The sequence below is a fragment of the Ovis canadensis genome, chromosome X (assembly GCF_042477335.2).
Source record: "Ovis canadensis isolate MfBH-ARS-UI-01 breed Bighorn chromosome X, ARS-UI_OviCan_v2, whole genome shotgun sequence".
NCBI lineage: Eukaryota > Metazoa > Chordata > Mammalia > Artiodactyla > Bovidae > Ovis > Ovis canadensis.
The window spans coordinates 117,393,598-117,407,961 of NC_091727.1; the positions used below are offsets into that span (position 1 = coordinate 117,393,598).

The window sequence follows — 14,364 nt, forward strand, 5'->3', positions numbered from 1 at the left end:
CTTCCCAGATGGGCAGCAGGTACCAAGAGGCGAGAAGAACCAGAAAGCAAAATCTTTAATGGGAGGAAGTCTGTTCTAGCCTTGTGGCTTTGATAGGGCTGGCTTGGGGATTTAGGGGCAGAATAATGCTCTATTCTAGATGAATAGATTTGGAGATGGTTAACTTGGAGTCTTCTCTTTCCCAATGGGGTCTCCTTTGGACATTTGTCCACATTCTGTAATGGACATGTAACCATCTCCCCACCCCCCTTACCCCATATACATGCAGATGGGATTTTATGTCTTTCTCAAAATATCTTTACATATATTATGCTTCCTTCAACACCACATAGCTTTTATTTATTTATTTATTTATTTATTTTTTTTTTGCTACTCACCATGTGGGATTTTAGTTTCCTGACCAGAGATCAAACCTGCTGTAGTAGAAATATAGAATCTTAAGCACTGGACCTCCAGGGGAGTCCTCCATGTTTATTTTTGAAGCCAACTCATTAATAGAGCACAATATTCAGACTCTCAGCTTGAAGTCTTAATTTATTATAAATGTTTGTACTTCCACAGCTTCTTAACTCACCTGAAATGTCTAAGAATCAAGAGCTAGGTGACTTTTTGAGCATTTCTCTCTCTCAAAGCCTTTGTACCTTCAGAATTATCATCACATAGTCTTGTACATGCCTATAACCATATCCATAACCACACACTTTCATTAGAGACTATGAAGTAACAGATGCAATAAGATTTTCCTTGGAGTTAGAGAAATGATATCAGTGGCCTAATCATCTGGCCTCCTAGGAACTTCTCTGGCCCATTTGGCAACCATTGTCCTACCTGAATTGGGGATAGAAAGAGAGATGGACAAGGGAGGGAAAGGGACCAGTAAGAGGACAGTTGACAAACTCTGAAATGCAGCTTAACTACTCAAGGTGTTCCTGCCTTGCAAAGTTGTGGGGAAGGCACTAAAGAATGGGGCCCTTCTCTATTTGTTGTTTATTTTCATTTGGCAGTTAACAAGGATCCCATTTGAGACATTATTGCAGGTAGGTCCTAGTCAGTCTCAAGACCCAGCCTGCCTCACTTTAGTTCTACTTTCTTTCATTCCTTTTTCAGGAAAAGCTCCTGGTCGACGGTCAGAGTATGCCACCTCAGAGCCAGCTTGGATAACCGCGATAAAGCAGGAGCAGAGGAGCTTCCAGGCCAACATCCCTCCCAAAGAGCCAAGACCCAAGAGTAGAGCTGCAGCCAAGGCTGAGATGAAAGAATCCAGACATGGAGTAGGACCTCGAGCAGCCTCCAAAACACTCCAAAAGGTCATTGGAGCCAATTGATTAAGCTTGTATTAAGAACTTTGCCAGACATGCAGTTCCCCACCTCCTTGGGTGCATTAATCAAGGCAAAGGGACTTTTGAGGGGAAAGACTTGGTTTGTACTCATAGAAAGGTGCCCCCACTTTATGTTCCTAAAGGATCTGTGAAAAGCAGTGCATAGAGAAGCTTCTATAAATCAAATCCTGTTCTAAATATTCTAGAATAGGATTCCTCCAAATTGGTTGAGGCATAAGTAGATATAAGAAAACCCCAAAGGTCACCACTGGGGTGAGTTGAATATATTCTTACAAATATTTTAGCCTCTAAATATGTATATGCATTTAAGAAACTATGAGTGGAATTAAACTATTTTTTTTTCACTTAACATTTTATTTCTGGGCACCTTTCCATTATCAGTACGTAATGATTTACCTTTATGTAAATAAAGGTAATGTTTAGTGTTCGGGCTTCCACATATTGATTTGGTTTGGTCTGGCACCTCCCTATAGACTAAAAGTGAAATTATGTGATAAACTAGGCTAATGGATCAGAACATGATAGGATGACATCTTGCTTTTAATGTCCCATTTGCAATGTCTTTGCAAGTTTTAGAATGAGGACCCCTTTTGTCAACACTGCATAAAACTGCCTCAGGAAAACTCAACGAAGTTTACATAACAAGAGATGTCTAAGTTCCTATACTTTTAAGTGCTTAAAGAATTTGTTGAAGGATCATGTGAAAATCTGTTTTCACTTTTTGCTTTAAAGATCTTTTCATTTCATCATTATTATTTTTATGGGAGCCGGATCATACAGGTAGAAAAGTCTACTTTGGCTAAAATTTTGTCAAAGGGAAATATACTAAGATATGTAAACTAATTAATTTAGATCAGTTGTGGTGAGGTTAATTTGAAAAGCTTAAACTGTACCATTTTGAAAAGACCTATAGTTATATCATTTTCTAATGCAAGGCATGAACACAAGATGTAAACAAGTTTTGTTGTGTAGAAATCTATGGAACCCAATTAATTGATAAGATTTGTTTGCAACCACCACATTTCGGTGAGCTTTCTGTTAAGTGCTGGTAAACTGCTGGAGAAAAGGTTGTAGTCGAGCTAAGTAATTCTCATGTTAACCTGTTAACTACACTGTTTATATGATTAGATAACCTTTTCTCCCAGCTCAGAAAGGTGATAAAGTTGAACCAGCTTAGATTTTGTGATCCTAAATTCTGAACCTAGGTGCTTTCTGTGCTCTTTCCTTCCTTACCTCTCTTTCTTTTTGGTTAATGTTGAACTTATAATACCCAGGATGGGACGTGCACCTATGATCTGAGTAAGTAATTTGCTATTTTCATATCAGGACTTATAAGATCATTCTGTTCTCATTTTTGTATTAAAGAGAACTGGCCTTGTAAGTGAAAGCCAACCAAGAATGGTTCTCACTTCTGATGTCAAGAGACAAGAGAAGATGGCACCAACAAAGCCTCCAAAGTCTACCAAAATAGGTAAAAAACAAAAACAAAAAAAAACACTCTATCCCTCGACTCCCAAAAGAGCGCTCACAGAATGTGAAACTTCCCATTTCAAACTCAGGCAATACGTGTCTCTTCCCCCAAATCAGCTTGTGATTCTCTCATGGTACTTCCATTAGATACAGATATTAGCTTGTTTTAGGAAAATCCAACTATTATGACTAATATAAGTCAGTCCAGTGTGTAACTTTCAGAGGGCCTTTCAGTCTTTTACCCCATCAAGGAATCTGTATAGGAACAAAATTGTGATCATGCACTAGAACGTTCCTGTGGCTGGTATTCAAAAGGAAAGAATACCAAGCCACTTTCTAGTTCACAGCAAAGTGGTACTTTCTCACCCTCTACATTCCCAGTGAAACTGTGAAAAATAATCCAGTATAGATGCCCAATAGTATTGAATCTTAAAAAAACTATTTAAAAGGCTTGTTTCAACCCCTCCATATTCTGAGCAGGGATATGAGAGGTGGGGCATGTTGAAAGCTGAGAAAAGCACTGTGCTGTGATAAAATCGAATGGGGTCTCATCAGTAGAGTTATGTGTCAGAGGGATTTTTTTTCTTTCTAAAAGGAGCAGGGAGAGGGGAGGATAGGTTTATATTGAGTCATCTTTGTTCTCTTCCTTAGTCCATCTCATGAAGAAATTAGACTAGGAATTTAGGAATCCACTGTCTGGCCATGATATAGCAGCACAGTAGGTCAAGTGAATAGCTTCTCATGGGCACGGTACTCCTATCAAGTGGTTTTCAACTCTCACTATGTATTAGAATCACCTGATGTGATTTTTAAAAAATTATAGATGGTTTTGGATCCACTGTTGGAGATTCTAATTCAGTTAGTTCATGAAATAGCATGTGCATTTGTATTTTTAAAGAGACCCTAGATGGTTCTAATATGTGACCAGAGTTGAGAACCACTGGCTGACTCTAAGCCACTAAGTCAATCAACCGTAAAGCAGGATGAGGGAAGGAGGTACTTGTAGAACTGGGGCATAGCGAGGTAGTCTTGATATAATGTTATTTAGCATAGACTTTTCCTGGGTGGACCTATTGAGCCATCAACAGTGATTTCATACAACATAAGGGATTGGAAAAACAAAAGCAATATTACCTTATTTGAAATTTTAAAAACTGAACGGTTACTATATAACATGTTTCTGCTCTGGTCTCAGTTCAAAAGTGTAAGACAGTCCAATAATAACAACCCAAAGATTGGCAGTTACAGCGGCAGGTGTTTATTCTGAGGCCTTCCAATGTCCAGGCCTCTGTGGTTCTAGCCATACTGACATTACTCCTTTCACATACCACCCTATAGCACTGACTTTTAGAAACCAGAGGAAACCTAAAAGGAGGGAAATTTTTATTGCATCCCATAAACATACTTCAGTATCTCTGGGGCTTCTTACTGCTTATGTGTTATTTGCTATGGTTTGGTTCCAGTTGGATTTGAACATGAGAAGATATTTCAAGTACCTTCGATGGAAAAAGAAACCAGGTCTGCTACACTTCCAGCCATGCTACCACAGCCGGTTGAGCCGGCTGAACCGGTCTGGTTCTCCCTGGCCAAGAAGAAAGCTGAGGCATGGAGCCTTATAGCAGAAATGATGCAATAAACCGCTCCTGGGTGGAGTATCAGCATTTCAAATTATAATTGCCAATAGCTATATTAATGCCATGTAGTGAATTATTTATGGTAGCCATTTTTATTAAGCATAAGAGCCTTAAAATGGGCATTAAAGCTAATAATTATTTGAATGAAATAGATCCCATGAATGCCTAACCTTCAGTACAGTCACTGCCAGCATCTGAAAACCCAGCATTTCCTTTATAAAAACTATGTAAAATGTTTGCACTGCTGTTGAATTGAGAAATCTTTAACTTTGGACCATGGACTGTAGAAGGGAAAAAGCTAAAACATTTTGGTGGAGCAACTAAGAGGTAGGCATTTCCCTTGATCAAATAAATTCATTCTAATGGAAATATCCAGATGATCTGGTCCAAGGATTGGCTTATATGTTTTATGAGCCTAATTAAATACTTTAGTTCTTTCGTTGCTGCTCTGAACTTTGTAAAGCCTCCTGAGAAGAGGTGGTATTGATAGAAGTGAAAATTCTGGGTTTCCAAGAAAAAAATTGCACAGCCAGCTCCCCAGTCTGTCCAATGCCCTTTGAAACACCTTCTTTGTATCCCTGAGGGCCCCCAACCCCTGCAACTTACACAGAGCTCTCTTTGCACATGCCGCATGTCAACCTGTCACAAGTCTGGCAGCTGTGAGCACCTTCCTATGAGGCATAACATTCCTTGGGGACTATCATACTCCTCTGAGGGGTTAGCCCTCCAGTGTTTGACCTCTTACCCCAATGCTATTGTGGCCCTCTCTAGTTGCTCAGAAGCATAGTACATGTCATATACATCCTATTTTAAAAGCACTTAAGGCCCTCTTAAAATTCAAATTTTGCACATGGGGGCTTCCCTGGTGACTCAGACAATAAAGAATCTGCCTGCAATGCAGGAGACCTGGGTTTGATCCCTGGGTCAGGAAGATCCCCTGGAGGAGGGCATGGCAACACACCCCAATATTCTTGCCTGGGAAATCCCATGGACAGAGAAGCCTGGTGGGCTACAGTCCATGGGGTCGCAAAGAGTTGAACACAATTGAGCAACTAAGCACAGCACAGCACAGCAGAGACCGAAAGCTGTGCTTTTAGTCAAGCAGATGGGAATCCTTCCACGAAGGAAGTCTGGGGCTCCTGGACAGCTGTCTTATGCCCAGGCTCCCAGTAGCCCAGTTTCTTGTTGCTTTCCCTCAGCAGCCTCTGTTTCACAAGATTTGGGCTCAAAGCAAAATTGAATTCTCAAAGCCATAGAACAGGTCTTTCTGCTAACTGGAAGCCTGGAGTGATTGAATTAGCCTTTCCCCGCCCTCATTCCTAGAGGCACACACACCCAACAGTCACTAGGCTGGACAGCTCCCACCTCCTCAGTGAACCACTCACTCCAAGTCCTTGCCCTCCATTCCACCACTCCCTCCCCAACCTGCCACCCACCCACACCCACACACAAAACACTAAGGGAGAGCTCCCACCTCCCCAGTGAACCACTCACTCCAAGTCCTTGCCCTCCATTCCACCACTCCCTCCCCAACCTGCCACACACACACACACACACACACACACACACACACACACACACACACCACCCCACCCCCCTAAGGGAGAGCTCCTTCTGGATGCCTGGACAGTACCTGGCTCATTTTCTCAGGGAACCCAGAAGTGTCTTAGTATTACACCTTTCATGGTATCTGCCCCTGTCACTGTGGAGCTACTTTGTTTAAACAGAAATGCAGCCCTAGACATAACTGTGCCTTTAATTTCTGAGTAGGGTGCTGCCTTATGCAAGAAAAATTCAGAGGCAATAGGGTGGGAGAAGCAATTTCAACCCTTGGTGCTTGGTTTTCCTGATGATGGTATAATGTGATACTGTACAATCATTTGCTGGATTTTGCATTTTCTCTATAAAACAAGTATTTTTCCTTATACTATATTTTTGCCTTTTTGATAGTGCTAGGTTTTTGATTGATTGGGTTTGATTTCTGTTGTATTTCCATAGTGAATAGTTCATTAAGGTAGATGCCTTTACCCAGGTAATCCTGGTAGGTTAACTGTTACACCTCCCTTCCCCCTTTTCTCAGGCTGGACCATAATTAGGTTATTCTCACTCTAAGAAGTCTCCATTAACAATTTCTTTTTCACACTTAACAACAAAAAACTATGTTTTAAGTAAAGAGGTTAAGTCCTTTTTTTTAGGTTAAGTGTTTTTTGATGCATAAAGGCACATTTTGATAAGTTTTCAGCTTCTTTGATTTCTGCTGTATGCAAAGCAAATAAATTCAATAAAGCTTGTTCTATAGTCTGTCTCTGTCACATGGGGAGGGAAATTAAATAGGTTATTGACAATTTAGACCCAAGGGTTGTCAGAAGAGCAAATGATCTTGAGAGGTTGTGTGGAGCAGAAAGGACCCCTATGCAGGTGTGCCTGACCAAGCGGATGGCCTCCAGGTGGGCATCTATATGAGGGAGTGGTACTACTAAAGAGGGGGTTTTCATGTGTAAACACATGAGGAGCAAAGAGATGGGTGGGAGAGAAAATGCAGACAGGTGAGTAGAGGGGACAAGATGGAGGCTGTACTGCAGCCTGGCTCAGGGACTAGGTCTGAGTCTTCCTGCAAGATGGGCTTCTAGAACAAGCCATTATCAAAAGGAAGGGGCCCCGCTGTGCTCAGGTAACCAAGTGTAACACAGAGTGAGCAAGGGGAAAGAGTAATAGAGCAGAAAATAACATTTGTCCTATTTGCAAGGTTAAAAAAAAAAAAGTTTAGTAGGGATCCACATAACATGTCTAAAAATATTTGAAATGTTTAAATCAAATGATAAACCATTAAATAAGTTGTATCTCCTTCCATGACAAATGTACCTTTCTAATGACCTGAAAGGCCAGGTGGGATTTAGAATTCTCAGACTCCTCTAAGTTCTGCCCTGATGATGTAGGGAGAGCTGCCCTCCTTCCCTTCCCCCACCCATGCCCTGGCTCCTAGGCCAGGCCACACCCCCTTCTGGGCCTACAACCCCTCCTTGGGCCTGGGAGCACCCACCCCAGCAGTGAGTGCAGTCAGCACCCCCCCCAGGACAGGTCTAAGAGGAGCACACGGGCCCTGGAAGCAGGCTAGGGACTGTTCAGGGCTGCCAGGTACCTGGAGCATGGGCTAGCAGGACACACCCCTTGTTCCCACGGGCTGGGCTCCTGGCCCTGGCAGGAGGGGTGTGCCTGAAAGAGGACTAAAGTGGCCCTCTACAGCACAGAGCTCAAGACAGAGATACCTCTTCCCTGGGTCTAGAAACAATACTATTTTAACAACTAGCACCGTAGAAATACTAACAAATCAGAACCAGTTTGAAGGGCCTCAAATCATACTACTTGACTTGCCCTTTTAGTTGAAATAATGGTGACAGGGAGTGCTTTGCCTTCTGTCTCACCATGTGGTTCTAGCCATAAGGAATAATATAACACACTTTAAAACATCAGCATCAGTGACAAAAAAAAAAATGACAGTGTAAGTGTTGTTTACTTTGACAGATATTAGTGGAGCACCTACTAAGTGGACAACTCAGTGCCTAGGACTTTGGGAAAGATAAAACATCTTAAGGCCCCAAACATTCAGAAGTTCACAGTCCTGGGGGAGGTGGGGTGGGGGCAGGAGATACACACATATATAAATCATGCACAAATACTTGGACACACATGTTCATAACAGCACTATTCACAGTAATCAAAAGGTGGAAACAATGCAAATGTCTACCAACAAAAGGAATGGATAAACAAACTGTGGTATATACATACAACAGAAATATTATTCAGCCCTAAAATTAAATGCTGATACATGCTACAATGTAGATGAGCCTTAAAAACATGCTAAGTGAAAGAAGCCAGACACACACGTTCACATATTGTATGGTTTTGTTTATAGGAAATGTCCAGAATAGGTGAATTCATTGAGATAGAAAGCAGATTGGCAGTTGCCAGGGAATTGGAGGGTGAGGAAATGGTGAATGACTGCTTAATAGGCACAGAGTTTTGGGGTGATGAAAATGCTCAGAACTAAAGATGTGCTTGCACAAAATTGTCAATGTCATTGAATTGTTCACTTATAAATGGTTGATTTTAAGTGAACTTCACCTCAATTAAAAATGCTAATATAAGTTGGAATATAAGATGTCCTACCACAGAATATGAGAGAAGATATCAATGCTACCAAGAGAGCACTTAGCAAGCTTTAACTAAATGCAGAAATGAGCCTTCTCTGATCCTCTGATCAAATGTGACTTATCCTTTTTTCCCTCTTAAACAGTCTAGATATCAAGCTTATTCTCTCCCTTTCCTCTATTTTACTCATTTTTAATTATGAAATATTTCAGACCTACACAAAGGTATAGAGAATAATACTGTTGACATCTATGTACTCACCACCCAGCTTAAGAAATGTAATATTACAAATATAGTTGAAGCCCACTGTGCATCCCTCCCCAGTAGGATCACCATCCTTTTCTTTCCCCAAGGGGTAGCCACCATCCTAAATGTAGTTTTTATCTTTCCACTGCATGCCTTCCTGTATGCTTGAGTACGCACACATCCTCACAGGCATTGCCTTTTACTCTGTGTGTATATCTACCATCCGTACCTGGTGAGTGAATGTTCTCTTAGACTTCATATACCCGGTATTATGTCTGTGCCCTTCTGAAACCAGCTCTGTCCCTTGGATATTTTTCAGGAAGTGTCAGTCATTCAGTCGTGTCCAACTCTTTGCGACCCCATGCACTGTAGCCTTCCAGGCTCCTCTATCCATGGAATTCTCCAGGCAAGAATACTGGAGTGCCATGCCCTTCTCCAGGGATCTTTCCAACCCAGGGATAGAACCTGGGTCTTCTGCATTGCAGGCAGATTCTTTACCATCATGCAGTAAACAAGCTCAGTTCTAAAGGCTTGATCTCCATTTCTGTCTTTACAAAAATTGTTTTAAACTTGATATTTCAATTTATTTGAGGCTGCAATAAGGAATTTAAAGCAGGCTTACCAAATGGTGGAAAGTGATGCCTTTCAATGAAAGTAAAGTAGGTCAAACAAAAGTGAAAGAGATTTGAGTCAGGATTATTTACCTAAACAAAATTTGCCTGCATTTCAGTTTGAAGTGAAGTGAAGTGAAGTGAAGTCGCTCAGTTGTGTCCAACTCTTTGCGACCTCATGGACTGTAGCCCACCAAGCTCCTCTGTCCATGGGATTCTCCAGGCAAGAATACTGGAGTGGGTTGCCATTTCCTCCTCCAGGGGATCTTCCTGACCCAGGGATTGAACCCAGGTCTCCCACATTGCGGGCAGACGCTTTAACCTCTGAGCCACCAGGGAAGCCCTATATAAAATAAACTTATTTTTAACTAGAACAAACACTCTCAAACATATCTGTAGATGGTAGAAGTCATGTTATTGGATGTCACTTTTAGGGAAATGAATTTTGGAATGGAATCAGCATTAATAACATTCCCATGGGCTTCTGCAAAATGAAAACCCTGAAAATCAGGATTCTTCTTTCTCCATCTTTCTAGTCTTCCAAACTGCAGGATGAAATGAGAGAAAATGAACAATTATACAGTATTTACCAGCACCAGAGACTTTCTTAATCTAATCTATATCTGAGGGCTGTTATCTCAACAAGTAGGGAAGAACAACATATTTCCCTCTTGTAACCTGCATCATAGATATTGGTACATGTACAACCTGATGGCTTCAATTATATGATCCTACCAACCTTCTCTCCCTCTTGCCCAACACTATACATGTTTTTTTTTTTCCCCTTTGAGAGGCTATTCTTGGACTTAAATCACTCTTTTCACCTTAAAAGTCTGTGCTCAGTCCACAGATGTTACTCCTTTACTCTCCCAGACCCTCAGTTTCCATATCTACCATATGAGAAAGAGGCTGTTTTGAAATACACCATTATGAAAATGAGGGAAAAATGTTAATTATTAAAGACAAGATATATCTTATACCTTCATTACCAGCTCAGTGATAAGCAACAGTCATACTATGACAAAGTTACTCTTCTTTTAACTGTCACATAAAATTTTAAAAAAATCTACAACTGAACAAATGTTTAGCTACTAATCACTAAATGTGGTCCCTACTTGAAATTCTGAACTTTTTGCTATTTGTAAGTAGTCACATTCTAAAAGATGTCATCTCTTAGTGCAGGAGACTCGACTTCTGTAGTCAAGAAATAAACACTCTACTAGTGCAAAGCCCAGTTACTTTCACTGCTGCTTCTAGTAACTGTTTACTAAACAAATACTGGTCTTAGGTACTAATACATTTACAACTTGTTAGTAGTCTTACAGGTAGAGGACAAAAGACCTCATAAAAACAAATGAGGAGCCATGAAGTATACTTCAGTACATAATGTACTTTATATTACTAGGTGCATGCTGCTGCTGCTGCTGTTGCTGCGTCACTTCAGTTGTGTCCGACTCTGTGTGACCCCATAGACGGCAGCCCACCAGGCTCCCTCGCCCCTGGGATTCTCCAGGCAAGAACACTGGAGTGGGTTGCCATTTCCTTCTCCAATGCATGAAAGTGAAAAGTGAAAGGGAAGTCGCTCAGTCGTGTCCGACTCTTCACGACCCCATGGACTGCAGCCTATCAGGCTCCTCCGTCCATGGGATTTTCCAGGCAAGAGTCCTGGAGTCCAGTGACTAGGTGCGTGAGTGTTCTATAAACATTACGTAGGTAAATTTGAATTGCTGAACTAATTTTAAACAAACTTTTTCTTAATTTACTGGGAGAATTAAAAAGCAAAAACAAAATTTGTAAATGCCTGGGAATAGCTGGCTTATTTTCAAAGCTATACACAGATACCTGGAATTTTTGGGCCTGTCCTTTGCTGGGTCCAGATTCTTTTCTGGTTCTTCTTGTTTTTTGTTATACTTCTCTTCTTTCACCTCACATTCAGTGCCTTGGATCTCTTTTCTGGAGTTCTCATCCTGGTGCTTACCTATTTCTTTAGTGAAGAATAATACAGACTTTGGGACCAGAGGTTTACAGAAAAAAAAAAAAATCCCAACTCATAAGGAATAGCAACAGACATCCAGAACTCTACCCTCAGGAGAAGCAGGAGGATAGGAGCAACTAAGAAAAGAGTAACTGGGGGCCTTCCTTCTGGTGGATACAACACTTCCATGGCCCTCACTTTGTTGCTGCTTGATCATTTTCACAATCACATTATTTCTTCTTCTCTAGTAAATCTGTCACCCTGTGCTACTGATTACTTCTGGCCAAAGATCAGAATCCTCTGGGTCTGATGCATTCTATGTTTCGGTCAGAACTTTCTCATCAAAATATGTTTCACCTCAATGACAAATTCTATGGTGAAGCTCATTAGTTCCTCAACCCCCTGAAACTTCATTTTGACCAAGTGCTCCTGTATCAGTTCATAATATTTTGGGATCAACTTTCCAAGAATCTTACCATTTTTAAAAGCTACGAACCAAATATGATGTACGCCATTTGCTTGTTCTCTTCCATGTCCTCTCAAGCTCCCTCCCAAACACCTGCCTTCACTGATCTTCACCTGTGGCCTCATAACTGGCACCGATCATCTCAGACCTCTTACCAAGGCTGGCAGAGGGAAGCTTATTTCCGCACCCCAACCCCCAAACCAGAGAGGTCGTTATGGAGTTGGGCTTCTACTGGGCCCCTCTGGCCTTCGATTCAAGGAGGCCCTGACTCCCAGCCTTCCTTCCCGAGGCCCTCCTCTGGGCCTGTCCCCCTCCTCGGGATCCCTGGTCCCCAGACCCGGCCTGCAGATGCCAGTGTCCCCGTCCCCCCCAACTCACCCCCTCCCCTCCTGAAGGCTCACGCTCAGGGGCAGCTGGCTCCTGCGCCACTTCCCACAAGCTGGACTCCTCGGACTCTTCGGCGGCTGTCTCCCATAAAGAGGCTTCCTCGGCTTCCTCCGCCTCCTCCACCTCCTGGGCTGGGGCCTTCCCCGCCGGCCCCTCCCCCGGTCCATCCGATGACACCCGGAGCTCGGAGAACTCGGCCACTGCGGCCGAGCCTTGATCGGACGAGTGCTGCTGGGCCCGGTGCTGGACTGACATGTGGCCGTTGTGGGGCCAGACGAGGATGTAGTCGTTGTAGTAGATGCGGCTCAGCACCGAGCGTACCAGGTCCAGCAATGTTAGGCGGAAGCCAGCCATGGGGAAGTGGTGTGCGTCCGCCATGAGGTCTGGGCCCCCTGCCTGCTCCTCCTCCCCCACCTCGGCTCTCCCACCCTCCAGGGCCGCCTCCCTTGGGCCTCCTGAGGCCTCAGTGATTCCGCCTGCCCCAGCCTCAGGCACGGCGTCACCCCTGCGAGGCCCGGAATTGCAGTCCACACCTTCACGGGCTCTGGACAGTTCGGCCTGCACCCCAGCCATGCCTGCTGGGCATTGCTGCCCGTCAGGGCCCTGATCTCCACCTCTCGTGGTGGACATGGCACTGGGCAGTTACCTCAATTGGGCGGGTGATGACGGCAATAGCCCAGGTGGTGGCGCCTTAAGTGGCTGCCCTGAGGGGAGGCTGAGGGTGGCAGGACGGGACGAGGCGGCCACAGAGAGGACGACAGAAGAGGCCCCAAGACAGGGAGGGTAGGCAGCCAACGGCGGGAGCGTCCCACTGAAAGCTGGGCCTCAGACAACAGTGGAGCCAGGCCTGACGCAATAGATTCCCCTAGGCCACAGAGGAGGGGCGGGGCCAGAAGAGTAGCCAATAGGACGTGCCCCCTCATCACGAGCTCTGAGCTCATTTGCTGACAAGTGAGGATTGACGTGTCCTGTGTCCAATGAACAATCAAGGTGCTTAGATTGTAGAACTGTTCACAATCGTCTCCTGGTTCTTTTGACGCCCTGGGTTTGGTTCTAGCCTACATTTAAGTACGGAAGGTTCCTGTCCTTTTAGTTTTAAGATTGTGCAAAAACCCACAATGGTACAATATATTGATAACGTGGGCTGAGGAAACTTCTGTAAAAGGCAGAGAGTTAACATTTGGAGCTTGGAGGTGCTCAAAGGTAAAATCAAAATGGTTATTATGTAGGTACTTACATAACAGAATTCCACAACAAATAAAATGTTGCTGAAACTAAAAAATATTAATAATTGCTTACAATGTTTAAATAATATAGGTCTATTAGTGAGAAGAATGAAATTCTTTTGGCAGAATATCATTTTGCTTAGGTGAAGATCAAAGTGTTCTCTGTCGTCAAAACTGCATATGTTCATCTGTTCTGTAATGAAGTTTTACATAGTTCGCCTTTGCAAATGTCTTTTCACACAGATATTGGCAAATACTGGTATCAGTCCATGAGACAGGTACTTCTAAATACTGGTATCAATCCACAAGCATATGATTTTAATTTAGCATATTCGTTATTTGGAAGAAAATTATAGAATTCTATTAGGTTCTTTTGATATTTGCCTTTTAGCATGTCATTACATTGCAGAGTAATCACTTTCATTTGAAGTTTATGTGGAAGCTCCTCAACTGCACAGTTTAGTGGATCTGAAATATGGAAACGTCCTTTGTACTTGCATGGTGGTGGTGGTGGGTTAGTCGCTAAGTCGTGTCTGACTCTTGCGACCCCATGGGCTGTAGCACGCCAGGCTCCTCTGTCCATGAGATTCTCCCGGCAAGAATACTGGAGTGGGTTGCCATTTCCTTCTCTGGGGATCTTCCCAACCCAGGAATCAAACCCAGGTCTCCTGCATTGCAGGCAGATTCTTTCCCAACAGAGCTATAAGGGGAGCCCTTGTACTTGCATAGAGGACTGAAAAAAAAGCTGCTGGAATTTTAGTATGAGCTTGAATATATATCTACTCCAAATTTGTATGTGAATAGAGAGCTCCCTTAATTTAACTTTTAAAGCATCTGAAGAGTATAAAGCAGTCTGACAT

At 43.0% G+C, this 14,364-nt stretch overlaps 2 protein-coding genes across 3 annotated transcripts in view; one reads left to right on the forward strand and one right to left on the reverse strand.

The window, feature by feature from the left end:
* Positions 1-4,446, forward strand: part of KIAA1210 (KIAA1210 ortholog) — a 47,062-nt gene extending 42,616 nt beyond the window's left edge. Inside the window, exons 8-10 of the mRNA XM_070291236.1 lie at positions 1,108-1,307; positions 2,706-2,811; positions 4,274-4,446. Coding sequence (XP_070147337.1) covers positions 1,108-1,307; positions 2,706-2,811; positions 4,274-4,446 — 479 coding nt within the window. The remainder of the gene's footprint in view (positions 1-1,107; positions 1,308-2,705; positions 2,812-4,273) is intronic.
* A 5,398-nt stretch (positions 4,447-9,844) lies between these two features.
* CT47C1 (cancer/testis antigen family 47 member C1) lies at positions 9,845-14,116 on the reverse strand. Of its 2 annotated transcripts, none has more exons than XR_011446084.1 (3): positions 12,270-14,116; positions 11,293-11,434; positions 9,845-9,995 (listed from the first exon to the last, which is right to left on the reverse strand). XR_011446084.1 is itself a non-coding variant. In XM_070289658.1 (3 exons), exons 1-3 carry the CDS (start codon positions 12,906-12,908, stop codon positions 9,983-9,985), a joined length of 771 nt encoding a protein of 256 aa, XP_070145759.1. In that variant the 5' UTR covers positions 12,909-13,048; the 3' UTR covers positions 9,847-9,982. The 2 variants fall into 2 exon arrangements, 1 of the variants encoding a protein (XP_070145759.1); XM_070289658.1 differs by having other exon boundaries at positions 9,847-9,995; positions 12,293-13,048.
* Between the last annotated feature and the right edge of the window lie 248 nt (positions 14,117-14,364).

Bases quoted from the DNA above. Each gene is read 5' to 3' on its own strand.
- CT47C1 (XM_070289658.1), bottom strand. From the start codon at position 12,908: ATGTCCACCACGAGAGGTGGAGATCAGGGCCCTGACGGGCAGCAATGC. The intron at 11,435-12,292 runs GTGAGCCTTCAG...TCTTCACTAAAG, and splicing joins GGAGCCAGCTGCCCCTGAGC to AAATAGGTAAGCACCAGGAT.